General features: G+C 45.7%; 1 protein-coding gene and 1 long non-coding RNA gene across 2 annotated transcripts in view; one reads left to right on the top strand and one right to left on the bottom strand.

Moving 5' to 3' along the window:
• Positions 1-6626, bottom strand: part of BUB1 (BUB1 mitotic checkpoint serine/threonine kinase) — a 46270-nt gene extending 39644 nt beyond the window's left edge. Inside the window, exons 1-4 of the mRNA XM_045446916.1 lie at positions 6490-6626; positions 2962-3021; positions 2239-2377; positions 1031-1227 (exon numbers count right to left, since the gene is read on the bottom strand). Coding sequence (XP_045302872.1) covers positions 1031-1227; positions 2239-2377; positions 2962-3021; positions 6490-6515 — 422 coding nt within the window. The 5' untranslated portion in view covers positions 6516-6626. The remainder of the gene's footprint in view (positions 1-1030; positions 1228-2238; positions 2378-2961; positions 3022-6489) is intronic.
• Positions 6627-6740: 114 nt separating this feature from the next.
• Positions 6741-9966, top strand: LOC123581144. The gene is made up of 2 exons (XR_006703641.1): positions 6741-6891; positions 9801-9966. It is a non-coding gene; the product is annotated as an uncharacterized LOC123581144 (long non-coding RNA).
• Positions 9967-27750: the final 17784 nt, after the last annotated feature.

Genomic DNA, 27750 nt, shown 5'->3' with positions numbered 1-27750 from the left:
TGTCTTGGATTTGCTTTAAATTCTTCAGCATAGAAAAAACATGATCAAACGTTAATAATTACTAAAAGTACATGACAAAGGGGAGGTTCATTATATTTTTTTTAAATGCATGCTTGAAAATTCTCCTTATAAAGTTTAAAAAGAACACGAGTGCTATAGCAAAGTTGAAAACAATGAGTGTATTAAGTCTGGCAAGGGGTACAATGAGATAAGTGATCTCAGATGTTTCTGGAGAGGGGCCAGCTGGTAATAACCTTTTGAGCAGGGACTGTGCTTATATGTACCACAAACCTTAAAAACTCTTCATTCACCCTTTGACTATATAATTTCAATTCTGAGACTCTATCAGAAGGAAAGAGATAAAAACAGGCAATCTATTGGGAGCTAACTCTATGATAAAGGAAAAAGACCTTGACACAAAGCTGCAGATATATGGAAAGCATGCCTGTAAATCCTATAACGAGCAGAGAACAACATGTCAACTAAAATGCCAGGTTTCTTCTGCTTCTTTAGTTTTCTGTATTGGCAGCATTTCTAAATGAGGTATATTTAATCATAGAAAAAAAATGTTGTGAAAAATAGTTATTCATTAAGATACTCATTATGTTGTTCTTGACAAAAATCAAAATGTTGAAAACACCTTAAATGTTCATTTGGAGAACAGTTAAATTATGACATAACTCTGGGACGGATTTCACAACTGCTTTATAAGTTGTGCTATAAAAGTCCATAATTTCTTAAAAGCAGTATCAAGGCCAGTATACGTAACAGACATAACAATACGATTTACTGTTAAAATATACAAATACAAGGACACGCACACAGGGGTAGGAAAAGGTACTGGGAGGCAACGCACCAAAGTGTTGCCAGTAATATTTCTGGGCAATTTCCTTTCCTTTATACTATCGTGTATTATCCACATTTTCACAATGAGAAAGATTTCCCTGTACAAACAAAGCAATAAAAATTTTTAAGAGCAAACATTACACTTCAAAGCAGGGGACACTCTGCAGTTTTATTTTCAAACTACCTGTAGTGTTGTTGCAGCTGCTCTCTTGGTTCGGCCTGGTGTTGAAGTCCTCTCCGAAAAATGGCACTGGCATGCTGCAGCTCTCCCTGGCCTTCCAGATGCCCAGCCCAGGCTACGTACAGAGGGGATGACGTGGTTCCGATCCCATGGTTGTACAGAAACTCAAAAAACTGATGAAGATCACTGTTGTACTCAGCCTACAGAAACCCAAAGCAAACAGATACAAGAACAAAGGAACTGCCGGTCTAGGTAGGGCCCAGAGCCCGGCTCCCTTCAATGTTCACTCATTTTACTCATTTTTAAGAGAGACAGAGAGAGAGAGAGACAAAGTGAGTGGGGGAGGGGCAGAGAGCGAGGGAGACACAGAATCCGAAGCAGGCTCCAGGCTGTCAGTACAGAGCCCGACACGGGGCTCGAACTCCAGAACTGTGAGATCATGACCTGAGCTGAAGTTGGACGCTTAACCCACTGAGCCACCCAGTCGCCCCCAGTGTTTGCTCTTCGTGGAGGGTTCAGGATATGCTGTAGGGGCAGGCTTGTGTGGCTCTCTGATAGCAAACCTAAAAATTAAGCTCCTTCTTTTCCTTACCCACACAATTTCCCAGGATACTGGGTTCCATGACTCATGATGTATTACAGTTGTCTTAATCTGAGCTTGCCCAAGTGCCACAGGGCACCTCTAATCCTAGTACCTTGTAATTTAGTGAACAAATCCATCTTAACTCTATCCGTTTATGATTACTAGAACTTGTGCCCCCAAAGTCTTTATTTCAGGACTGTGAAGACACAAACTTTTAAAGCCTAAACTGAGGCAGCCTGTTCCTGGGGCAGTACTAAATTTAGTTACTATTTTCTTAATTATTCACAATGAACTTAATTTATTCCCAGGAACCCTCTGAATACCTAGCAGTGTCTGCTTATCCTTCTATCCCCAAACACACCTCTCATCCAACACACCTTTTAATTTAGTGGTTTCTATCTACCAACTTGATAGACAGAGGAAGGTTTTAAAATTAAATGACTGACTCCACAATACAAAAGCCAAAAGGTTCTAAAATACACGTCTCTGGCCATACAACTTTTAAAAATTTATGATTGGAAACAGAGGAATTAAAATAAGACAGTCTAAAATGATCTTAAAATCTGGGGGGAAAAGCAAAAACACAGTATGATCACAGATTTGATTATACATCTGAAAGTATACTTACAAATTTTAAACAATAACTGATGAATCTTGGGTCATTGTGGTATTTCTTCTTATCTAAAAATTCTTTCATTAAGTGTTCTAATAAAGTTGTCAAGTATTCCTTATTCTCAGGAAAATTCTCTTCTACCCACTGTATGTAACTAGAAAAATATGGATAATATTAATTTTTAGGTCAGCATATAGTTCGTTTATTTGAGAGAAGGAGAGGACATGAGCTGGGAAGAGGGACATTTTTTTTTTTTTTAGAGAGTGCATGTGTGTGTGCAGGGCAGAAGGGAAAGAAAGAGGGGGAGAGAGGGAGAGGGAGGGAGAGAGAGAGAGGAGGGGGAGAGGGAGGGGGAGAGAGAGGGAGAGAGAGAGAAAGGGAGGGGGAGAGAGAGGGAGAGAGAGAGAAAGAGAGAGAGAGAGAGAGAGAGAGAGAGAGAAAGAGAGAGAGAATCTCAAGCAGGCACCACACCCAACAAGGAGCCCCATGATGGGTTCAGTCTCACTACTATGAGATCATGACTTGAGCCGAAATCAAGAGCCAGATACTTAACCAACTGAGCCACTCAGGTGCCCCAGAGAAAGAGGGAATCTTTAAGCAAGCTCTTCACTCAGCGCAGAGGCCAATATGGGGCTTAATCAATCGCACGACCCTGGGATCATGACCTGAGCCAAAATCAATAGTCAGTCGCCCCAGCATATAGTTTGTTTAAAGGAAAAAAATAAACTAAATGCTAACCTTTCCCATTCACCAAGTGGGTCATCACCCTTGTAGCTCTGCATATGGGCTTCGAACATTCTAGAACAGAGAAAAATAGGCACATGAGCTATTAGGGATAATTCCTAAAAGCAAAAGATATATTTTATTTTACATGTATCATTTACAAACCTTAAAATTGATATCTGAAATATCAGTTCAAATGCTATATTAAAAATTAAAAGATTATTCACTTGGAAGTTGTCACAAAACTCAGACCCAGTGTTTTTCCAGAAGAAAGCAAAACCCAAGCCCCTGAAGGTAGCCCTTGTGAAAGAGATGGCTGGAAGAGGGTCCCAGACTCTATCCTTAGGCCCTAAAAGTCTCCTTCTCCTGGCACGGATGCCTAATGTCACTACCATCATGAAGAACACATAATGGCAATGTTCATAAATCAGCGACTACAGCTCCCAGAGAACTCAGCTTGTTGTTACTTCTGCATCCCGACCACAAGCTTAAAAAAAAAAAAAAAAAAAAAAAAAAAAAAAAAAAAAATCAGCTAGGCAAAGCAATGTTCTCTTCTCTAAGGGCACTTCGGTGCTAGGGGGTAAACAAATAAACACCTAAAATAAAGCCAGGTGACATTAAGCACTTAGGAACAAAATAAAACAAAACAGGACAAGAGGTAAGAGTGTGATAAGAGTTAGAATATTTAGACTGGTCAGGGAAGGCTATTCTCTCTGAGAGAATGACACTAGATCAGACAGCCAGAGAGCCAGCCAAGCAGCTATTTAAGAGTGCTGAGCTGGAAGGGCGGGGGCGACAAAATGTAATTTACATTTTAAAATGTCCATTCTGCCCCTCCAGGCCAAGGAGGGGTGGAATGGGAACAGAAGTGGGAAACCAGTTAGGGAGCTACTACAATCCCAGTGGGTGGTGAGCTGGACCAGGGTGGGAACAGTACAAGTGTGGGATTTGGGGTGTTTTGGAGACAGAAACAATGAGACTTGCTGGGTGTGAGAGAGAGTCAAGCTAAGAAAGATCCCAGATTTTCTATTGGAGAAATTACATGATTTTTTGAAAAAAGGATTTGTAAGCAATACTCTCTTCCAGCTATCATCTCAGTATACCAATGCAATCAATGTTTCTTAGGACTCAACATCTAGAAGCCACAAAAGAAAAGCTAGATAAAGTAAACTATATATAAATAAAAAATTTCTACCTACATGTCAAATAAAACATCAAACAGAATCAAAAGAAAAATGGTAAACTGGGGTAACAAAACAAAGCTTCTAGAAACCAGGGGGGAGGGGGGAACAATAAAAATAAATAAATAAAACACATCCCACAGGAAAATACTCAACCTCCCTCATAAGAGAAATTCACCTCATTCAGATTCAAATTTCTCACCTACCAGATTGGCAAAACTAAAAAAATGTGTAACAGTGAATAGATGAAGCAAGGGGGCTTGCTTGCAGGTGGGAGTGCTCTTCATCCCTGCCAAGGGAACTGGTAATATCTGCCAAAATTACAGACGGATTTACTTTTGATCTAGCAAATCCACTAACTGGGAATCTAGGAGACAGATATATCTGTGTATGTGCAAAATGCCACACGTACAAGATTTTTCACTGCAGCACTATTTAGCAAAAGACTGTCAACAAATCAAGTCTCCATCAATGAGGGACTTTTTAGGTCAATTATGGTAGATTAAATATGCAATTGTAAAGTAGGCTGAGAAAGAGCTCTCTATATACTGATAGAGATCTCCAAGGATATTGTTAAAAAAAAGGAGTGTATACATGGTCTGCTACATTTTATGTGAAATCAAGACTGGAAATGGAAATGTACATGCATATACATACACACCCACCCACATACACATATGCATATACAGATATACTAATGTAATATTATAATTTAAATGTATCTGCACCAAGAAACATTTGAAAAATAGGAAAATGGTTACATATGGGGGTGGGAGAGTAGACGGGTATAACACATCTCAATGAATACTTTTCTAAATCTTTTTTTGTCTTGTTTTGTTTATTTGTTTATTTTGAGAAAGAGACAGCTCAAGTGGGGAAGGGGCAGAGAGAGAGGAAGACAGAGAATCCCAAGCAGGCTCTGCACTGACAGTGCCGAGCCCGATGCGGGGCTCGAACCCACGAAACCGTGAGATGAAGACTTGAGCCTTGGTCAAGAGCCGGATGCTTAACCGACTGAGCCACCCAGGCGCCCCTATAAAAGTATTTTTGTTCCCTGAGGGAGACAGGCTTCTCTTCTTGGCACTTGTTGTTCCCTTTGCCTAGAATGTTCTTACCTTCAGTTTCACACACCTCCTATTTATCATTAAGATACACCAAGAGCCGGGCTTAACCAACTGAGACACCCAGGTGCCCTGCTAAATATTTTTTTAAAAATAAATGTATTGGTTATTTTTAAAAATTAAAAATTACTTCTAAATTTTAATCTCCTTCTCATGCCTCCTAGGTGAGCACATTTCTCCCAAAATATATGTTAATAATAGCTTGCTCCAAACAAACATTTCACATTCCAATACCAACCACATTTCCCTAGTAAAATGACCTAAAATACACTGTAAATTAATACTAAAAACATCCAGTTTGCTGGAGCAAATTGGTCTTTGCAAAGCCAAAATAAGGTCAGAAATACCCAATTTCCCTTTTAAAATGGGGAAAACAAGCTTCTAGAAGTGAAAGAGCTTGCTGGCTAGGTTGAAGGCTGAAGAAAACGTCTTAAAGTAGATTTCTGTCCTGGTTTTACTTAATGGTCTGGGCCTTCTGATCCCCAAGAGTAAATTATCCTAGGGCTGATAAAACTAACCAGTTTTACTTCCTGTCACATAGGACTTGACTGTTTTAAAATGCTTTTGAAACAATGTAGATAAATCACCTAAAGTCATAAAGCAAAGGTGGGGGGATTAAAAAAAAGGGTTAGCTGTTTGACATAAATGACAACAAGCATAGCTTTTTTTTTTTTTTTAAATTCACGTTATTCAAAGACTTTTTTCAAATTGATTGTGGGATTATGGGTAAGAGTTATTTTAAGTTCTTCCCCTGCTGTAGAATGTTTTAAATTAGGTGGCTTTGAAAGCTCATGAAACCCACACGCAAGCTTTAGGGTTTTCCTTGGGTCAGACTTTTTTCTCCCACCGCGGCCATCTGCCCAGAGCGGTCACCGAGAACTCCGAGAACAGTCACCGAGAACTCCGAGGGTCTCCCGAGCTGGCCAAATCTCCCCTAAAGTGCCGCCGTGGCCGCAGTTCGGAGGACAGGGACCGGGGTCTCAGCGGACACCTCCAGCTACACCCCCCGGGGTCCTTTCCACGACCACGAGTGGCCCACAGCCTAGCTGGGTGGGAGTGAGGGCGGGGAGGTGACAAACTACAGCCCAGGAAAGGGGCGGGAGGGGCAAAAGGAGGCAGGACTGCGGTCTCCGGGCCGAGGACCTGCAGACACAGAATCCTAGGTTCCGCAGCCCCCTCCTTGGCCCGCAGCGGGGGACTGCGCCCCCGCCTCGCCCCCATGCCACCAGACCGACACTTACTGAAAAACATTTTCCGGGCTATCCATGTCTAGAGGACTCGGACCAGCAGCAGCGCAGCCGCTCCCCCAGCGAGGAACCGCCGACGATTTGAATCTCCCGCGCAGCCGCACTCGGCGCGACCAGCGTTTGCAAGGCGTCTGGCCATTGGCCTAGGCTGCAGAAGGCTGGCCAATCGCCGGGGCCGTTGCCGGGAGACCTTTGTCCCGCCTCCCTGCCGCAGGCCGCCTGTTCCTTCCACTTGCCCCCTCTTCCGGGTTGAACCGAAAGCTCCGCGCCCGCTGAGTGCGGTTTGAGTTTTGTGGTGCCGCGCAGCCGTAGGATTTTGGCTTAGTAACTGCAATGTGAGGGCGCGTCGGTAGGCACTTCAGGGCTGTTTTTATATGTGGCATATGAAGATGATGGGTTAGTACCCTTGGAGTCCTCTGGGTTTGATTTAACTGATCTGAAAGGCAGTATGGGGTGCCCCAGACCGTGGGAGGGCTAGGTTCTGCGGGCTGTACCTGCATCCAAATGGTAATTATAGTAAGAACGGAAGAGTTTGGATAGATTATAGAACGCCAACCAGGAAACTTTCAACATCTGTGGAACTAGGAGCTCCGGAGACTCAAGTTCTCGGGAATTATAAATGAAGAGACCTCTTTGTAAAGGAGTCCAGATGTCTAAGAAGAAACACGTAATACGCTGATGCATATTACTTCCCATTCTACCTCTCCAGGTTGTTTCAAAAGCCACTTGACAATGCAAGTAAAATGTAGAGAACTATTGATGTGATTACTTTCCTTTCACAGAAGCTCTGCGGGTGTTTGTTCTCTGAGGGCCCTTTAAGAAAAAATAGCATCTTTTGGAAATCCTGATGCTTTCACCATCCAGAATTCCTTCCATGGTTTTGACCAACTTGAGTGTGCACAAGAATCCGATTTGTGGCGCTTAAAACGCAGAGGGTGCTCACTCTAGGGTCTTTAGACCAATGTTAGGTTCTGCTAACCGTCACAGGAATTAACAGATGTTGCACTCATTCAGCTTTTCAAATGGCGTCTGATAGCGGCTCGGTCATCAATTAGGAAATGTTGATTGAGCAGCCATCATATACCAGGTGCCATTGGACTTATACCCAATTGCAACCTTGTCTAACTCCAGCAGATCCTTAAGAAAACTTGTGGCTTTGTCTGGGAGATGAAGATGCAGTCATGTAAAACCATTTAAAGGTGGCATACACATATATTAAGTGCCATATTAGTGTTCAGATTATCTGCTAGGGGATCCAGAGGAGAGAGGGGAAATGGACCTGTCTGTCTCATAAAACTTCATAAGGAAGGTGGAGCTTGAATTGGTCCTTGAAACGGGGTGGATCTCTCCTTCGCTATAGTAGCATTTTTAAAATCAGTGGCTTTGGAAGTTTCTCATGACATCTGCACACAAGGTTTAAGGGTTTTGTTGGGTTAGACTTTTGCCTTCCACAGTGGCAATCTGCTCAGAGCGATTCTATTACAAAGAATAAATGAGCTCTGAGGGCCTCACAAATTGCCCAAATCCCCCTAAACTGCCACATTAGCCATAGCCCAGCCAAGGAGGGCTGGGGTGTCCGTGGACAGCACAGGCTACACGGTCAGGGGTCTTTTCCTCTACTCAGGTGTGGCCTACGGCCTAGTTGGGGTGGGGTGAAGGTGAGGTGGGGACAAACTCCAAAGCCAAGGAAAGGGGCAGGAGGGGCAAAAGGAGGCAGGACTGGGGGAGATCCTGGAGGAGGTCATTCTCGGTGTAGACCAGGGTTACTGAAAGATCACCCTTGAGGACTCCTATTTAAGAGTAGTGAAGATTCTTTTTGAAAGACTAGTTTGATAATTTGATATTGAATTTTGAGTGCTAGATTAAGGAGTTTGTACTTGATCATGATAGTAATTGGGCTTTTTGGGAGCAGCAAGTCTGGTTATGTGTAAAGTACACATATCCCACTTCAGGGGCAGAAATGTGCAGTTACAACTTTCTCTTTCTTTAAAACTTTCCTAATAATTTCAACATTAAATTGCTAATATGTAAGTTGACTAATAGATTCTCTAAATGTTTAGGAAGGCCAATAGGTAAAGTATTTGTATTTGGGTTTTCAGTGACTTGTTATTTCAATATCATAATCCCCAAGCTTACTGGAGGAGGGATGCCGGGCCACATCAGGGGATGAGCTCCAACCCCAACTTTCTCAACGAGCAGCAAATGGGCAAATGACTCACATTCTTAATCTGGCTCTCGGTTTCCTGATCTGTAAAATGAAAAAAGAAATCTGCCTCCTTGTCTTCGTGTTTCTCTGGCTTCTGCTACTCTATAACCTCATATAAGGTTTTCCACTTAATTCCTGAACTCTTGGGTTGTCACATTATATCAAAGTCAGTGCTCTGTTTAGAAAAGAAAAATGATTATTTTTCTCTAGGTTTTGCCTCTGACATATGAACATGTCACAGATACACATATATCTTTCTTCCTCTGGGAATCTAGAGCAACTTAGAGTAGTGGTATTAGATGTGTTGCTGAAACATCATATAAGATTGGAGATTTATAATTAGAATAGTTACAGCAAACTCCTGAGTGTTTTAAGAGACTGTGGAATATTAAGAATAAAGTTGATACCTAGGAAGAGAGCTGTAGAACCCTTTCTTTGAAAATGTTTTTTTTTTTTTGGGGGGCGCCTGGGTGGCGCAGTCGGTTAAGCGTCCGACTTCAGCCAGGTCACGATCTCGCGGTCCGTGAGTTCGAGCCCCGCGTCAGGCTCTGGGCTGATGGCTCAGAGCCTGGAGCCTGTTTCCGATTCTGTGTCTCCCTCTCTCTCTGCCCCTCCCCCGTTCATGCTCTGTCTCTCTCTGTCCCAAAAATAAAAATAAACGTTGAAAAAAAAAGAAAATGTTTTTTTTTTTCTGAGAGTGGGTTGTGACTTCAGAAGATGCCTCTGTGGTCAAATATGTATATATTTCTCATGTATATTTGGTCTTCTGCAGTGTCTAGCTTTCAGTTCACAAAACCTTTGTGATTTCCTTGAGAAAATGAGGAAGATAGTAAGGGTGTCTTTTGTTCTGTTAATGAGGTGGCTTTTGGAAAGCACCTAAGGATGGGAGCTGGTTTCCACCATCAACTATGTGATTGGAGGGTTTGAACTTTCAGTCCATCCCACCATCACCCATCAGCCCCAACCTCAGGAGAGGGGAGGGGCTGAAGGTTAAAATCAGCCAATGGCTAAAGACTTAGTCAATCATGACTGTGTAATGAAGCCTCCATATAAATCCAAGAGGGCAGCTTTTCGTCTTTTTTTTTTTTTTTTTTTCCAGAGAGTGTCCACACTTCAGGAACCAGACTGCTTCCATGTGCAGCCAAATGGCACCAAGCTCCATGAGGACAGAAGCTCGTTTGTGTGGGACCTTGCCGTCTGTATCCCTTCGTCCGGCTGTTGGTTCATATTCTTTATCATAACCTTCAGTAAAGTGGTAAACGTGAGTAAGAGTTTCCCTGAGTTCTGTGAGCTGCTCTAGCAAATTAATCAAACCCAAGGAGGAGGTGGTTGGAACCTCCAATCTGTAGCTGGTTAGTTAGAAGCACAGGTAACAACCTAGGGCTTGTGACTGGTATCTGAAGTGGGTGTGGGAAACAGTCTTGTAAGACTGAAACTTTAGCCTGTGGAATCTCATGTCACATCTGGGTAGATAGTGTTAAGAATTAAGTTGACTTTTCTGATACCCTGCTGGTGTCTGGAAATTGTTTGGTGTTGTGGTGGAAGAGGGGGGAGGGGATCCCCCCCTGCCATGTTGGAATTGGATCCAGAAACCTTAAAAGACTATAAGACTACCTTTACTTCTGATGCCAGCCTCAAGTGCCAGAGGTTCTCAGCCACCCACACTTCTGACTGATTGGCTACAAATTCAGGGGTTCCCATAACCTTGATAATTCACTAGAATGACAGAACTCAGGACACTTACAATTACAGTTTTATTATGCTTTTTCTGAGAGAGAGAGAGAGAGCTAGGGAAGGGCAGAGAGAGAGAGAGAGAGAGAGAGAGAGAGAGAGAGAAAGACAGAATCCAAAGCAGATTCCAGGCTCTGAGCTGTCAGCACAGAGCCTGATGTGGGGCTCGAACTTGTGAACCATGAGATCATGACCTGAGCCGAAGTCGGACACTTAATTGACTGAGCCACCCAGTTTGCCTCAGTCAGGGGCACCCAGGCATCCCTATGGTTTTATTATAAAATACACATAGGGTGAGGTCTGGGAAAGTCCTGGACATGGCCCTTCCATGCCCTATTTCCCCAGAGTCAGGTACATTATTTTTGTGGCACAGCAATGTGCTAACCAACGAGGAATCTCCACGGAGCTTCAGTGTTCTGGGTTTTTCCTGGAGTTTCATTATGTAAGAATGATTGATTAAATCACTGGCTGTGTGGGTGAAGTCCATCTCCCAATCACCCTCCTCTCTCCTGAGGTTGGGAGGACTGGCTTCATAACCTGTGACTCAAAGCCCCCAATTTCTAATCAATTGGTTTATCTTTCTGCTGACCAGCCCCCATCCTGAAGCTATCCAGAGACCCATCAAGGGTCACCTCATTAACATAACGAAGATTCCTGTCACTTAGGAGTTTCACAAGTTTCTGAGGATCTGCCAGGAACCCAGGTTGAGACCAGACAAATTTTTTGTTATACCATGGGGTGATCTGCATCTTTGAGCATAAGCTCAGAATTTCATTAGCATTAATAGCCTCTGCTATTTTATAACATCTGCACTTTCGGGACAGCAATTCTGTCCTCTCATGAAATTGGTAACCAGTTGGTATTCTTGCTCAGACTGGGTTTGCTTCCGTCCCTTCAAAGAGCTGGACACTTCCCAAGCTAGAGAAAAGAGCTAAATCAAGGCTCAGACTTGGTGACTTCAATACATCCGTTTCAGGGACAGTCCTGACAGATGTGTACACAGCTGAGCACTGATACGATTCTTGTCCGTGTGTTGCCGTCTCAATTGGGTCCCGTAGCTTGTCCTTTCGGAGACAAAGGAACGGCATGAGGAAACGAAAGTGATACCATGAGTTACTTGTCGCCTGGTTTACCAGATGCTCCATTTTCACACGTATGTGGTGTTAAAATGAAGACAGTTTAGACCATCCGGCCTTTATTTAACACTCCGTTAAGCAGCCGGTCTCCATTCTCAAGAGTGCAGAGAATGGTGAGGCATGTGAGAAAGTGGCAAGTTTTTATACAAAATGAACAATGAAGAGAAACATTTTTTAAAGGGGAAAAGAGGGGTGCCTGGGTGGCTCAGTCGGTTAAGCGTCCGACTCTTGATTTCTGCTCAGATCATGATCTCACAGTTGGTGAGTCTGAGCCCCACATTGGTCTCTGTGCTGATAGTGCAGAGCCTGCTTGGGATTCTCTCTCTCTCCCTCTCTCTGCCCCTCCCCTGCTCGTGCTCATGCTCTCTCTCTCTCTTTCTCTCTCTCTGAAAAATAAACCTAAAAAAAAAAAAGGGAAAAGGAAAACATTGGAGTTACTTAGAGATCAGGGATTGGTCTCCTGGATGGCGCAGCTTCTGGGCAGATAGAATCCTTATAAGAACATAAGACTTTTTTTTTTCTTTTTTTTTTTTTTTAAGTTTATTCATTTTTTGAGAGTGAGAGAGACAGAACGTGAGGGGGAAGGGGCAGAGAGAGAGGGAGTCACAGAATCCGAAGCAGGCTCCAGGCTCTGAGTTGTCAGCACAGAGCCTAATGTGGGGCTTGAACCCATGAGCCATGAGATCATGACCTGAGCTGAAGTTGGACACTTAACCCACTGAGCCACCCAGGCCTGTCCTAGAACATGAGACTTTGAATGTTAGGTTTGGGTTTGTGGATGTAATCTCCCTGAATGAATAATGCCTGGGCTAAGGGGGAAGGTAATGTTACCAGACACACGTCAACCTTAAGAGGCTACTCAGCCTTTGCAGCATTTACCTAAGTTGTATTTCTATCATATAAGGCTTTCTATCTGGCCTGCTACTTTTGCGGTCACTGTCCCTACAGTCACCCTCGTACTGTCATCTTGTATCCTTGTATCTTTGCAGTCCCTTTGCCTTTGCATGTTGATGCACTACATCACTAACCCCTGTGTTGTTCAAGGCTCAACTGTCGTTCTTTTGCCTTTATTGGGCTATCTTCCTAGTGGGCTATACAAAGTAATGAATGTAAGGTTAACTGAAATAATTTTTCTCCTGTGGTTATGCCACAATGGAATGGAATTGCATAAATTTGTTTCAGTTTGCTTTTGATTTTTAGCGACTTTTTTTTTCCTGTTAGATTTAGTGTTTTCTTTTAATGGTTATTTATTTATTTTGAGAGAGTAAGAGTATGTGAGTGGAGGATGGGCAGAGAGAGAGGGAGAGAGAGACTCCAAGCAGGCTCCACGCTGTCAGTGCAGAGCCCGAGGCGGGACTCTATCTCACCAACCATGAGATGGTGACCTGAGCTGAAATCAAGAGTCGGACACTTAACTGACTGAGCCACCCAGGCGCCCCTAGATTTAATGTTTTAAAGTTATGTAAATATTTACCAAATTCCAAAGTCAACATTATAAAACAAGGTGTATTCAGAGAAGTTTACTTTCCATCTCTATTCCCTCCCACCTCCTATAGGCAACATCTGCAACATTTTATTAGCTTTTGGTGTATCCTTATTTCTTTTGGAAAATATAAATGTATAATATACACATTCCTCCTATTATACAAACGATGGCAGAATTTACATATTGTTCCTCACTTGCTTTTTAATCCGTAGTACATCTGGCAATCCCTTGCATGGCAACACACAGAGAAAATCCTCAGTGTGGGGAATCCATGGACTTCACATAGGGCAGCTCTCTCTGCCTTGGACCAGGACTTTGTCTCTTGGAGGAGGGATATGAAAAATCCGGCTGGCCTCGGGGCGCCTGGGTGGCTCAGTCAGTTAAGCATCCGACTTTCGCTCGGGTCATGATCTCGCGGTTTGTGAGTTCGAGCCCCGCATCAGGCTCTGTGCTGACAGGGGCAGAGCCTGGAGCTATTCTGTGTCTCTCTGTCTCTCTCTGCTCTCCCTCCCTTGCTCATGCTCTGTCTGTCTCTCTCTCTCTCTCAAAAATAAATAAACATCGAAAACAAAATTTTTTTTTAAATCCAGCTGGCCTCAAAACTGGCTGGTCTCGCTCTGGGGAGCCAGGGAAAGGCACCATGACAGTTCGCAGCCTGATTGCTTCCAAAAGTGAGGATCCATGGGAGTCAAGCCCAGAGCCCCTGATGTCAGACTGCATGCCGTGGGCGTTCCCAGTGTGTGCCACCGTGCTCGGCAAGGTGGTGGAGCCTACAGTAAGCCCATCGAGTCTGTTTGCAGACTTTATCCTGGAGAAAAAGGAGGCAGGCTCATCAGAGGTGAGTCTGTAATGAAGCCATGGGTCTTTTAAGGGAGGGCACTCCTGAGGACAGTGTGGTGGTGATTTTTGGAATCTGTCTCTTCCCTACTCCTGGACACATGTCTAGCTCCTGAGGCAAGACAGGCAGGAAGTATAAGCTGCCAGTTTCCCCATTGCAGGCTATGCTTGAGGGCCCTGTTCACGAAGTGATGACATAAAGGGAAGCCATGTCACCTGGGTCCCTTCTCCACACACCACCCTGGGGCTCCGTGTCGGGTCAGAGAGTGCCCCGTGGGGGAGGTGGCACAGCTGCTCCTGGTCACATGGGAGAGATTCCTCAATGCTCCCAGAAACCTTGGCAAGATAAGAGGGAGGGGCCATGGTTCTGCATAGGCAGGGGAGGCAAGGGCCAGGTAAATCTGAGCTATTACCATTACTGGATTTCCCAAAGTCGTCAGACCGGGGAGTACTTGGCAGCATGGGGGACACTGTAAATCAGTTTCCCAAGTTGCCTCATTTCCCTCCTCAAACCTTAGCAAAGTGGCCAGACTCCTCCATTAGAAGCCATGCCCTGCAGTGTCCTCTTCTAAAAAGAGAGGACTGTCTGGACAAGATCCAGGGTGCCTCCCGTGCTGACACTTTGTGGTTCCATGATTTCTGCAAAACAAACTAAAGTCCCCTGAGAACAGTCTGTGCCTCACCACAGAACCCTGAGCCCTGGATCGTAAAGTTCTTGCCCTAGGTGTCCATGAAAGCGGCATCCAGAAAATTCACCGAGGCCCTGGGGTTAGTCCTGTTGGCGTAGTGTGATATAGGGTATATCTAAGAGCCCTGGGTCCTCTGCTCAGAGAGCAGCATGCCCTTGGGCCAGTTGGCTAACATGACGGTCCCTCCTCTGCAGAAGGAGCTAGAGGAAACACGGCCGTGTCAAGATCCAAGGAGCCACTGCATGTGGGAATGCTCTTTACATGTTCTAGCCAAGGGCCCACCTCTCAAACAAGAGCCAAGGGTCTGGGGGCAGCACAGAGTACGCCCAGCAGCAGTATATGGCCTCCCTCTTGCGTGGAGGGTCTAGGGCTATAGGACACAACCCCAGATGCCATCCCCAGTCCACTGTGGACCAGTGCATCTTTCTGCGAGGACCGTGCCGCTGGCTCCCTTCATTTCCCTTGAGGCCCAGCTGTGGGGACCCTGGCTCTTGCCCCAGCCTTCTGCTGCCTGATAAAGGACTCAGAGCTGCCCTGAGGAGTGGGCTGCTGTGCAGGGGGAGGCGGGGGGTGGGGAAGAGGAAGAAGGAGAAGAGAGCACTGGTGGACTTGGAGTAGCCGGTCCCAGCTGTTTCTGATACCAGCCACGCTCCTGCCCTTCCCCAGTTAGGGTGTCCAAGCCTTCCTTAAATTCTGTGAACCGATGCACTTCCATTTCGCTGAAGAGAGTTCAAATTGAGTTTTATTATTGATAACTGAGAAAGTCCTGGTTCTTTTAGACGGTCCGAGGGGACCCCATTTTTTTTTTTCATCCTGATGTGCTCTTTAATCCCCATTCCCCATTCCCCTATCCCTCCACCCACCTCCCCTCTGGAAACCATCAGTTTGTTCTCTATAGTTAAGAGTCTGTTTTTTTTTTTTTTTTTTTTTAAATTTTTTTTTTCAATGTTTATTTATTTTTGGGACAGAGAGAGACAGAGCATGAACGGGGGAGGGGCAGAGAGAGAGGGAGACACAGAATCGGAAACAGGCTCCAGGCTCTGAGCCATCAGCCCAGAGCCCGACGCGGGGCTCAAACTCACGGACCGCGAGATCGTGACCTGGCTGAAGTCGGACGCTTAACCGACTGCGCCACCCAGGCGCCCCAAGAGTCTGTTTTTTGATTTCTCTCTCTCTCTTTTTCCTTTGATCATTTGTTTCTTAAATTGCACATGAGTGAGATCATACATGACTCTGACTTATTTTGCTTAGTATTATACTTTAGGGGGACAACATTTTATGTCTTCTCCGTCCCTCCTTTCCCTCCTCTCTCTCTCTCTCTCTTTGTGTGTGTGTGTGTGTGTGTGTGTGTGTGTGTGTGTGTATAGTACCTACATATATGCATATGTGTGTTTATATAATATATATACAGTTTTTTCCCTGACATTTAGAGAAAGCTGCCCTTTTACCCCTAAATACTTCAATTTGCATTCCTTTTTTTAAAGTTTATTTATTTTGAGAGAGAGTGTGCAAGCATGGAAGGGGGAGAGAGAGAGAGGGAGAGAGAGAATCCCAAGCAGGCTCCACACCATCAGTGCAGAGCCTAACACAGAGCTCAAAAACTCACAAACTGTGAGATCATGACCTGAGCTGAAATCAAGAGTCAGATGCTTAACCAACCGAGCCACCCAGGGGCCCCCAATGTGCATGCTTAGAAACAAGAACATTCACTTATATATCTACAGTACAATTAGCAAAACCAGGAAATTAACAATGATACAATATTATTTCATCCATCTTGTTTAATTTTTCCCAATTGTCCTAACCACGTAATGGTCTGCTGTGCAGCAAGGCTGTGAACCACCGGCTTAAGCCAATGGCTTCACATTAGAATCACCTTTGGGGCAGGGGTTTAAAAATACAGACGCCTAGGCTCTACCTCTAGAAATTGGATTTATTTATTTATCTAGTGCGTCTGCACTACTGAGCAATTTTTAAAAACCCAAGGGTACTCTAATATGCAGCCAATGTGAAAAACAGTTATTTGAACTGATAGTGGCCATTTCCTTCCATTGCTTTATCATATTTTTAGTGATTGGTTTCGGATGGGGACGCAGGGTTGAATAGTGTTCCTCAAAAGTTCGTGTCCACCAGGAACCTCAGAATGTGACCTTATATGGAAATAGGGTCTTTGCAGATGTAGTCAAGTTAAGATGAGGTCATACTGGATCAGGGTCGGTCCTAACTGATGTCCTCAATAAGGAGAGGGAGATTTGAAGACTCAGGGAAGAAGGTCATGTGACTGTGGAGGCAGCTATAAGCCAAGGTGCACCAAGGACTGTCAGGAGCCACCAGAATCTAGCAAGAGGCAAGGAAGAATTCTTTCTTGGAGTCTTCAGAAGGAACAGGGCACATTGCTGACACCTTGATTTCCAACTACTGGCTTCCAGGACCATGAAAGAATAAGAAAAAATATCTGTTGTTTTCGGCCACCCAGTTCGTGGTAATTTGTTAAGGCAGCCATGGGAAACAATACAGCGGGCATAGGGCCCAGTTAAGACCAGGAGGCCTAAGGGCAATTCTACCGGGTCATTTCTTTGACAACCTTCCCTGCCAAATTCCTTCCCAGATTCAGTTTCCTTGAAAGATTCCTTAGGGCTGGTTGCCGAGTGCTATTGATTCTCCCCACTTTGGGCACCTGAGAGGGTAACTCTTTTCTGTTCCCTGGAGCAGGTGTGCTGTGTGAACAGATTGGTGCTCATCACTTTGGGGCGCCTTATCAAGCCCATGGGCAATTTGACCTACTCTCGTACTCTGATGCCATGCTAGTGATTCTTCAGATGGGGGTTGCTTGGTCCAACAGGCCCCAGAGTGAGTGATAGGTGACTTGCTGGGAACCCCAAAAATCCATCCAGAAGTCTTAACAGGGGTATAGGTCAGACTCTTGCCACAAGAGGCTAAAGGCTAGAGTTTCCTGAGTTTTAATTGGCCTTTATTGTTCAAAACACTTCTGTTTTATCTTCTACTGATAGAACTTGGAGAGCCATTGCCTTTTCCAACTCTGAACGTCCCTGGATTTGTGGACTCTCTATTCCGTTTCATCGCTGCTTGCAAACTGCTCAGTTCTTTCTAAGTTCATCTCTTTCTTATTATAGCTTGTCAAACACAGCCAACAGCAGCCAGCAAGCAATGCTAACATTGTCTTTTTAGCATCTTCTCCGCCGGGAGCAATGAGGTCGTTGGCTATATTGTCTGTTGGGCACAGTTTTATCAAACGTTTGCCACTTTGTGTGTGACATGAACTTCCTTCTGTTCAGCTTTGGTTAACAGTATCCTCACTGCCCCTCCCAGTCCCTAAGTCTGTGTGTGTGTGTGTGTGTGTGTGTGTGTGTGTGGGTGTGCGCATGCGTGTGTATGTGTGTGTGAATATATATATATATGTATACTATGAGATCATGACCTGAGCTGAAATCAAGTCAGATGCTTAACCAACCAAATATATATATATATATATATATATATATATATGTATATATATATACATATATATATATATATATGTATATATATATACATATATATATATATATATATATATATATTTTTTTTTTTTTTTAAATTTCAGCAGCAACGTTCTTCCAGTAGCTTTGAGGCTAGACTAGATTGTAGTGGGGTAGCATACAATGCTCCAAAAAATCTTAGTGGCTTACAACACTAAGCCAAAACAAACAAACAAACAACAAAGGTTGTGGGTTTTGTTTTTTTTTTTTCCCCCTCACTCAATCTACATGCACTTAGTAACTTGTTTTTAGCTTATAGATCGCTGAATCAAGAGGAACCACACCCTGACTTGAGGGAGAGCCACTGGGCATCCCCCACTGGCCTTGGACTTGATGTTGTGACCGAATGGGAATTTGGTTGCCCCTTTTAAGGAGTGAAGAGTGTATCTTGCCTGTGGAAGGAAGAGTGAGACAAATGTTTAGCTAGGCTTAGTAGTCCCTAGTGGGCAAAGAGGGTAGATTTAGTAGTTATTAGTGCTGCTTGCAGATTATTTTGGGTGTTGGCTTTCTGAGTATGGCCAGAATGGTTCTTCTTCCTCCTATACAGTTAGAGTGAACTGCCTTGGCCGGTGGATTGTGAGTGGAAGTTATACGTGTCCTTGAGAGCTGGAAGCTTTAAGAATCTGTGTGGTCACACAATGGTGGCTGTTGTGTCTGCTGGGATCTGGAAGGAGGGACCGTGGAACAGAACCCTCATGTGGCGTGGGTGAGAAATAACCACTTATGTTTATAAACCCTAACGTTTGGGGGTGGTTTGCAACCATTGCACACCTGGAATGGCTTGGGGGTTGTTTCTTACCACTATCCTATCCTGACTGATATAGAAGGAAACCCCCCTCACCCCCCCCCCCCCTGCCAATTTCTGCTTGGCACTTTGTGTTGTTTGGAGCTGCTACATCCAAACAATGGATGGAGGAGATAAGATATGAGACGAGATAAATTAAAAAAAAAAAAAAAGACAAAGATAACGCACTGAAAAAGGATAGTAGAACAAAAAGATGGAAACAAAACACGGTCCCTGAGTAGAGCTACTGAACTAGCCCTGGGCACTCTCCTACCTCCAGCCCTCGCATTATATGAGAAAAACAATGCCCCTTCTTCATCACATTTGCTTGGGTATTGTTACCTGGCGCTGCACAGATGTTGTGTCGGACAGAATACAGGCCCGCCAGGGGCACCTGGGTGGCTCAGTCGGTTAAGCGTCCGACTCTTGATCTCCGCTCAGGTCATGATCTCGAGGTTTGTGGGATCGAGCCCCGCATCGGGGTCTGCAGTGGCAGCACAGAGACTGCTTGGATTCTGTCTCTTCCTCTCTCTCTGCCCCTCCCTTGCTCACACTCTCTCTCTCTCAAAATAAATAAATAAACTTAAAAGTTTTAGGGCGCCTGGGTGGCTCAGTTGGTTAAGCAGCCGACTTCGGCTCAAGTCATGATCTCACGGTTCATGAGTTCGAGCCCCACATCAGAGTCCGTGCTGACAACTCAGAGCTTGGAGCCTGCTTCAGATTCTGTACCTCCCCCTCTCTCTGTCACTCCCCTGCTTGTACTCTCTCTGTCTCTCTCTCTCTGAAAAAGAAAATAAAAATTAAAAAAAAATTATTTTAAAAAGGCCTGCCAAAATGTTCATGTCCTAATCCTCAGAACCTGTATGCTACCTCACATGGGAAAAGGGATGCTACAGGTGTGATTAAATGTCTGATTTTAAGATAGAGATTATCTTCATGCGATTATTTGGGCGGGCTCAATGCAATCACAAGCGTCCTTGTAAGAGGGAGGCAAGAAAGTCAAATCAGAAGAAGGGAATGAGCAGTAGAAGCAGAGGTTTTTGTGATGCACTTTGAAGATGGAGGAAGGAAGGGAATAGGAGCCAACGGATGAAGAAGGTAGCTTCTAGAAGCTGGAAAAAATGAGGAAGGAGATTTTTCTCTGAAGCAGAGTCAAGCTCTGCTAAGGCCTTGATCGGCCCTGTAAGATCCATTTTTGACTTCTGACCTGCAGAACTGTAAGAAGATACATCTGTGTTGTCTTCAGCCACTCAGTGTGTGGTAATTTGCCACAGGCCACAGGAAGCTGATAGAGATGACCTCCACTCACCTAATGACAGCAGACAGCTTCCTAACTGCTGCACTGCACCCCCAGCAGTTCCCTCCCTTGCAGAGTGATTTTTGGAAGGAAAGGGCTAACATTTCCTGTGTATTCAAAAGAATAGGGGCGCCAGAGTGGCTCAGTCGGTTAAGTGTTGGAGTCTGCACGTGGTGCCTGCTTGGGACTCTCTCTCTCTCTCTCTCTCTCTCTCTCCCTCTCTCTCTCTCTCTCTCTCTCTCTGCTCCTCCCCCACTCGCACGTGCTCTTTCTGTGTCTCTCAGAATAAAAAAATAAAACAAAAAAAGAATCAATAAGAGGAGAGTTATCCAGAGGAAAGGGATGAAAAATCGCCCCTTAGGTTGTAACTCCTTTCCTACGCCCCACAACCGCAAGAGGAGGGTCCCGGGAGAGGAATTCCGTGTTCCTGTCCGTTGTCTTGCTCTGCCTGCGTCTCCCAGCTGCTCTGGACCGCACCGGCTGCGGGCTGGCTACCTCCAGATTACAGTCATATTAGAGGTCACTATAAAAGGTCCCATTTTGGGGCTGGGGAGGTGGGGCAGGGATTTGAGCCGAGCAGCAGCTGAGTTGGGGCCGGAGGTAGACCCGACCCTTACCGGACCCGGAGAGCCAGGCGAAGAGGCTGGCACGCAAGGCCGGCTGAATAAAATGCCTCCGCTCTGAGCAGCCGGGACTCCCGTGCCCACGTCCACCTGACCGTTTCCCTCTCTAGGGTTCTAATACTTGCTTCTGGTGCACCCCCAGACCGGGGGGGGGGGCAATTGAAATGGCATGGGCGGTAGAAGCTAAAGCCCCAGGGCGAGGCGGTGGACTTTGAGCTTCCTGGAGGGCGAGAGGAGACCACCGTAGGAGCCCTGACTTTCTGGACAGCTCGTCCCTCGTGCCCAGGGAGCAGTGTCCCGGGAAGGCCAGCTGGGAAGGGGTGGGGCTGGGGCAGGGGACAAGAAGCTGCGGAGGGAGGAGACCGCCCCCGGGCGGCGCGGATAAGAGGGCGTGCTCTCCGGGCTGCACGTGCCGGCATCTCGGAGGAGGAGGCGCGGAGGGAAGACGGCCCCCGAGGGTTCCCGCGGCAAAGCCGGAGGCCGGGCGGCGCGATGGAGCCGGCTCCGGACCCGGGGCTCGGGGACTCGTCCCTGCACCGCTACCTGGACGGCGAGTTTTGGAGTCTCAAGAACAAGCCCCGCAGACTCCTGGGAGGCAGCCCGCTCTTCCGCCACAGGTACTGTGCCGCCGCAGGCCGGCTGGCCGTGTGCCCTCGGTCTCCGCGCGTCCCCGGGGGTAGCGTCCGGGGTGCTCCGGGCCAGGACGAGGCATCGCCCTCCTACCCTGTGCAGATGGTGGGCTCTCCTCCGCAGAGGTGCGGGCACCGTAGACGGCCGCCGACCTCACAGGCCCGCAGGGAGGGTGGCCTCCGCCTGCCGGCTCCCTCCTACGTGGAGAGTGAGGGGTGGGCCCGCCGCCGCAGGCGCGGTGATTTCCTGAGAGTCGCGGCTGGAAGGTTCGGCGCGGCTTCTAGACCTCAGTTGTTTGAATGCTCGCCCTTCGTGTCCCACTCCGGGTGGTGGGAGAAGAGGCAGAAAATCCGGGATGGGGTGGGCGTGGACGGCGCCCAGGGTCATCGTGCCACCGGGTACGCAACAGGTGCGCCCGACCAGGTGCGCAGGAAGCGGGCAAGGCAGCTTAGCCTGTGGGTGGTGTCTGCCTGGAAGAGAGGGACTTTTATTGGCACGGGGATGGACTGGCCCTGCGCAGGGCATATCTGGGCCTCTGGGGTGGGACGGACTCCCAGGGGCCCAGTACTTGGTTCTAAGGGGTGCTCAAGTCCACAAGGTCATTTGATGCCGGGACAGGTCTGAGAAGTGGACAGAGGGGCGGGTGCTGCTCAAGTTCCATGGAGAGAACTCAGTGACAGGCAGTCAGAACCAGAACTCAGCACGTGTGTCCTATTGTGGGCTCTTTCTCCTGTGCTGGGTAGCTCACCCCTTCACAGGCAGTCTGAAAAGCCCACTCTCAGAACCAAGCTCTGGAGTTGTAGCTTAAGGAAGCCCTTAGTAAAAACGCCGGTATGTTGCGAAGGAAGATTAACTAGCTGGCAGTGCCCAGTCCACCCACTTTGAGCTTCTGTCTTAAGAATGAGCTGGGCTGAGGGGCACCTGGGTGGCTCATTCGGTTAAGTGTCCAATTTCGGCTCAGGTTATGATCTCACAGTTCGTGAGTTCCAGCCCCATGTCCTCCCCGGGCTGACAGCTAAGAGCCTGGAGCCTGCTTGGGTTTCTGTGTCTCACTCTCTCTGCCCCTCCCCTGCTCATGCTCTGTCTCTGTCTTTCAAAAATAAATAAACATTAAATGAAAAAAAATTTTTTAAGTTTTTTTAAAGTTTGCCCATTTTTGAGAGACAGAGAGAACAGAGCATGGGCTGGGAAGGGGCAGAAAGAGAGGGAGACAGAATCCAAAGCAGGCTCCAGGTTCTGAGCTGTCAGCACAGAGCCGGGTGCGGGGACGCGGGGATCGAACCCACTGACCGCGAGATCATGACCTGAGCCGAAGTCAGGTGCTTAACCGACGGAACCGCCTAATTTTTGACAGGTGCCCCTAGGTTTTTAAATTTTTATTTATTTATTTATTTATTTATTTATTTATTTATTTATTTATTTATTTATTTATTTTTAAAGAATGAGCTGGGCTGAGGTGGAAGCAGGTGCCTTGCCCTTGGGGAAGAAGCTGGGGTTCCTGCCCTGGAAGGGGGTGGACTTAGGGACAATGAAATGTGAGATGTGTAAGAGGGTGAGTATGTCCTGGAATGTCTTCCCTGCTTTCTCTTTATGTCATGGTTTTCAAAGTGTGGTCTAGGGGTACCCAAGATCGTTTCAGGAGATTCAAAGGGAAAACCAATTTGATAATAATGCTAAGATGTTATTAGCGTTTTCACTCTCATTTTTTCACAGTGTTCAGTGGTGGTTTCCAGAGACTACATTAAGTATAATATCCCAACAGATTAAATACAGAAGCAGATATGAGAATCCAGCTATCTTCTTTTTTTTTTTAATTTTAACTTGTTTTATTATTTATTTATTTATTTATTTAAAAAAAAATTTTTTTTTCAACGTTTATTTATTTTTGGGACAGAGAGAGACAGAGCATGAACGGGGGAGGGGCAGAGAGAGAGGGAGACACAGAATGGGAAACAGGCTCCAGGCTCTGAGCCATCAGCCCAGAGCCCGACGCGGGGCTCGAACTCCCGGACCGCGAGATCGTGACCTGGCTGAAGTCGGACGCTTAACCGACTGCGCCACCCAGGCGCCCCTATTTTTTATTTTTTTAAATTTACATCCAAATTAGTATATAGTGCAACAATGATTTCAGGAGTAGATTCCTTAGTTGCTCCTTACCCATTTAGCTCATCCCCCCTCCCACAACCCCTCCCGTAACCCTCAGTTTGTTCTCCATGTTTATGAGTCTCTTCTGTTTTGTCCCCCTTGCTGTTTGTATATTATTTTTGTTTCCCTTTCCTTATGTTCATCTGTTTTGTCTCTTAAAGTCCTCATAGGAGTAGGGGCGCCTGGGTGGCGCAGTCGGTTAAGCGTCCGACTTCAGCCAGGTCACGATCTCGCGGTCCGTGAGTTCGAGCCCCGCGTCGGGCTCTGGGCTGATGGCTCAGAGCCTGGAGCCTGTTTCCCATTCTGTGTCTCCCTCTCTCTCTGCCCCTCCCCCGTTCATGCTCTGTCTCTCTCTGTCCCAAAAATAAATAAAAGTTGAAAAAAAAAAAATATTAAAAAAAAAAAAAAAAAAAAAAAAGTCCTCATAGGAGTGAAGTCATATGATATTTGTCTTTCTCTGACTAATTTCACTTAGCATAATGCCCTCTGGTTCCATCCACGTAGTTGCATATGGCAAGATTTCATTCTTTTTGATTGCCAAGTAATACTCCATTGTGTGTGTGTGTGTGTGTGTGTGTGTGTGTGTGTGTGTGTGTGTGTACCACTTTTCTTTATCCATTCATCCATGGATGGACATTTGGGCTCTTTCCATACGTTGGCTATTGTTGATAGTGCTGCTATAAACATGGGGGTGCATGTGTCCCTTCGAAAAGCACACCTGTATCCCTTGGATAAATGCCTGGTAGTGCCATTGCTGGGTTGTAGGGTAGTTCTAGTTTTAGTTTTTTGAGGACCCTCCATACTGTTTTCCAGAGTAATGCAAGCTGCACCAGCTCTTGCAATCCCAAGAGAATCCAGCTATCTTCTATGAATCCCTTCCATTAAAGGGATTTGTAAAAATGCAAAAAAAAAAAAAATGCCTCTTATTACTAAATTTTGGGGGGAGGCTAGAAAATATAGTTTTTTCATTAAAAATTTAATGAGTTTAATACTATTACTTTTCTTTTTCTTAAAATTTTTAATGTTTATTTATTTTTGAGAGAGAGAGTGAGAGAGAGGCAGAGAGAGAGGGAGACACAGAATCTGAAGCAGGCTCTAGGCTCCGAGCTTGTCAGCACAGAGCCTGATGTGGGCTCAAACCCACAAACCACGAGATTATGACCTGAGCCAAAGTCAGATGCTCAACTGACTGAGCCACCCATTACTTTCAAATGATTCAATATATATTTAAATATTTTTCTGTCATAGTTTCTAATGTGGTAAATATCAATAAATGCTTGAGGGTCTCAATAAGTTTTTAAGAGTTTATTTTTCGTCTCGAGCAGTTTTAGGTTTACAACAATATTGGAAGAGAGATACAGAGATTTTCCGTATTTTGCCTGCCTCCACACAGGCATAGTCACCCCCATTATCAACATCACCCACCAGAATGATACGTTTTTTTAACCAAGATTGAACATCATGATCACCCCAAGTCTATAGTTTATGTTAGGACTTACTGTTAGCATTGTACATTCTATCGGTTTAGGCAAATATATAATGATACGCATTTATCATTATGGTTTATTATACAGAGTATTTTCACTGCCCTAAAGATCCTTTGTGCTTTGCCTATTCATCTCTCCCCACAAACCACCCCTGGCAACCACTGAACTTTTTACTCCATAGTTTTGCCTTTTCCAGAATGTCATGTGGCTGGAGTCATACGTCATTAGCTCCTTTCACTTAGTAATGTGCAATGAAGCTTCCTCCATGCCTTTTCATGGCTTGAGAGCTCATTTCCTTTTAGTGCTGAATAATCTTTCATTGTCTGGACGAGCCACAGTTTGTCTATGCATTCACTTACTAACGTGCATCTTGGCTGCTTCCAAGTTTTGGCAGTTAGGAATAAAGCTACTATAAACATCTGCATGCAGGTTTGTTTGTTTGTTTGTTTGTTTATTTATTTAAGAGAGAGAGAGAGAGAAAGCATGCGTGAGCAGGGGAGAGAGGCAGAGGGAGAGCGAGAGAATCTTAAGCAGACTCCATGCTCAGCACAGAGCCCTAAACAGGGCTGGATCCCACGACCTTGGGATCATGACCTGAGCCGAAATCAAGAGTCGGACCCTCAACCGACTGAGCCACCCAGGTGGCCTTGTGTGCAGGTTTTTATGTGAAGGCCTCAACCGTTTTTAAGAGTACAAAGAGGTCCTTTCAGTCATACTTTGCTCTGCTACAGCCCCGTCTTCACATGTCTACACATCTCTGTTCCTATTCTCCTGCTTCAGCCTTATCTACACATGTCTACACATCTCTGTTCCTGTACTCGTCAGTCTTCTCAGTGTCATTCCCAGGCTGTTATCACTTTGCCTTTTTCAGTTTAGGGAACTGCAATTTATTTATTTATTTAAAAAAATGTTTTAATGTTTATTCTTGAGAAGAGAGAGAGAGCAGGGGAGGAGCAGAGAGAGATGGAGACACAGAATCGAAAGCAGGCTCCAGGCTCCGTGCTGTCAGCAAAGAACCCGATGTGGGGCTCAAACTCACGAACCATGAAATCGTGACCTGACCCGAAGTCAGACGCTTAACTGACAGAGCCACCCAGGTTCCCCAGGAACTGCAGTTTAAAATATGGAACAAGGGGTGCCTGAATGGCTCAGTCAGTTGAGCATCCAACTCCAGCTCAGGTTATGATCTCACGGTTCCTGGGTTTGAGCCCTGCGTTGGGCTCTGAGCTGACAGCGAGGAGCCTGGAGCCTGCTTGGAATCCTCTCTCCCTCTCTCTGCCCCTCTTTTGCTTGTGCTCTCTTCCTCTTTCTCTCTCTCTCTCCAAAATAAGGAAATAAACATTAAAAAATAAATAAAATATGCAACAAAATTCTAATATTCAAACTGCTGACTTGGGCCAAGTAGAAATACTTCCCTGAGATTGCACCACTGGCTTAGGGATAGAGGGAAAGGCATACCAGCAGGTGACAAAGCCAGCAGGTGACTTGTTTCCCAGTATGACCATCAACAAGTGATTTCACCTTACTGAGCTGCCATTTGCATATCCACAGAATGGGGATGGTATCTGTGCAGCTAGGTTATTATGTTGCTCGGATGAGAAACTGATGAATAGGTGTTCAGTGATGCTGGCTGTGGCGTGATGCCACCCCATTCCCCCCCCCCCCCACCAAAAAACCCACCAAAAGAGAAACACCAAAAAAGAAAAAGATAAGAACACCATTATGCTAACAAACACTTTTCTCTTCTTTCCAGTTCTTTGTTTACTGACTTCATAAGTTTGGAGTTGTGATAAGAGCATAGACTAAATTTCATATTGTTTTTCCCAAGTGATTCAAGATTCTGATCTCTATTTGAAAGGTCACGCTGTACTATCAGATTTGATCTTATCATGTGCTAGAAGACAGCGATCCTGATTTCTTGATGTTTTAAACGTTCTGCCAGAATAGAACGCTCCATAGGAGACCAGAAATAAAACTTCTCTAGTCACTGATTCGCTGAGGTGTCTGGTCCTCTTCCTCAGGCTTTCGAAGTTAAAACGGTGTTGGGGGTGGGGTGGGGTTTGTGGCTTGTGGCCACAAGGTTCCCTGAGTGCCGTGTGTGTGTGTGTGTGTGTGTGTGTGTGTGTGTGTGTGTGTGTTGTACAGTGGGAAGTTTGTACGGGGTCAGGCACTCCCAGGACATAAGAGGCTGGGAAATAGATTGCCTCTAAAAGAACAGAGGTTGTGTAATTTCCTGTGCACATGATGACCACCCTCCTCAGCACTGGGGTTCGCCTTCTACACTCTGCTCCCAGGGGCGGTGTGGACGCAGCCCAGGCTCCCCTCCTAAGGAATGGCTTGCCCTGTCTCCCAAAGACTGGCTTGTCAGGCTGACTCCACACTGTCCCACTCCGTTAGAGAGTCCCCCCCCAGCCCCTGGGATACCACGGTTGCTGAGGGCCAGGCTGCCCTGTGACAGCATGCTGTTTATTTTGACAGGGGGAGGATTTGGGGAGACTCGAGGTTCCTCACTGGGGTTTGCGAGGAATGTTTAAAAGCAACGTGTGAAACGAGATACGCTTTTAACATGTTTTTGAGTGAGTTTCTTGGCCAACGGGAGCTCTTTCCTGAGGGCCGGGCTGGTGAGTGGGTGTGCACGTGTGTAGGTATGGCACAAGTCCCTCAG

This window comes from Leopardus geoffroyi, chromosome A3, assembly GCF_018350155.1.
Source record: "Leopardus geoffroyi isolate Oge1 chromosome A3, O.geoffroyi_Oge1_pat1.0, whole genome shotgun sequence".
Taxonomy (NCBI): domain Eukaryota; kingdom Metazoa; phylum Chordata; class Mammalia; order Carnivora; family Felidae; genus Leopardus; species Leopardus geoffroyi.
The sequence above is the reverse complement of the archived record's forward strand: the minus strand, read 5'-3'. Positions and strand labels throughout refer to the sequence as shown.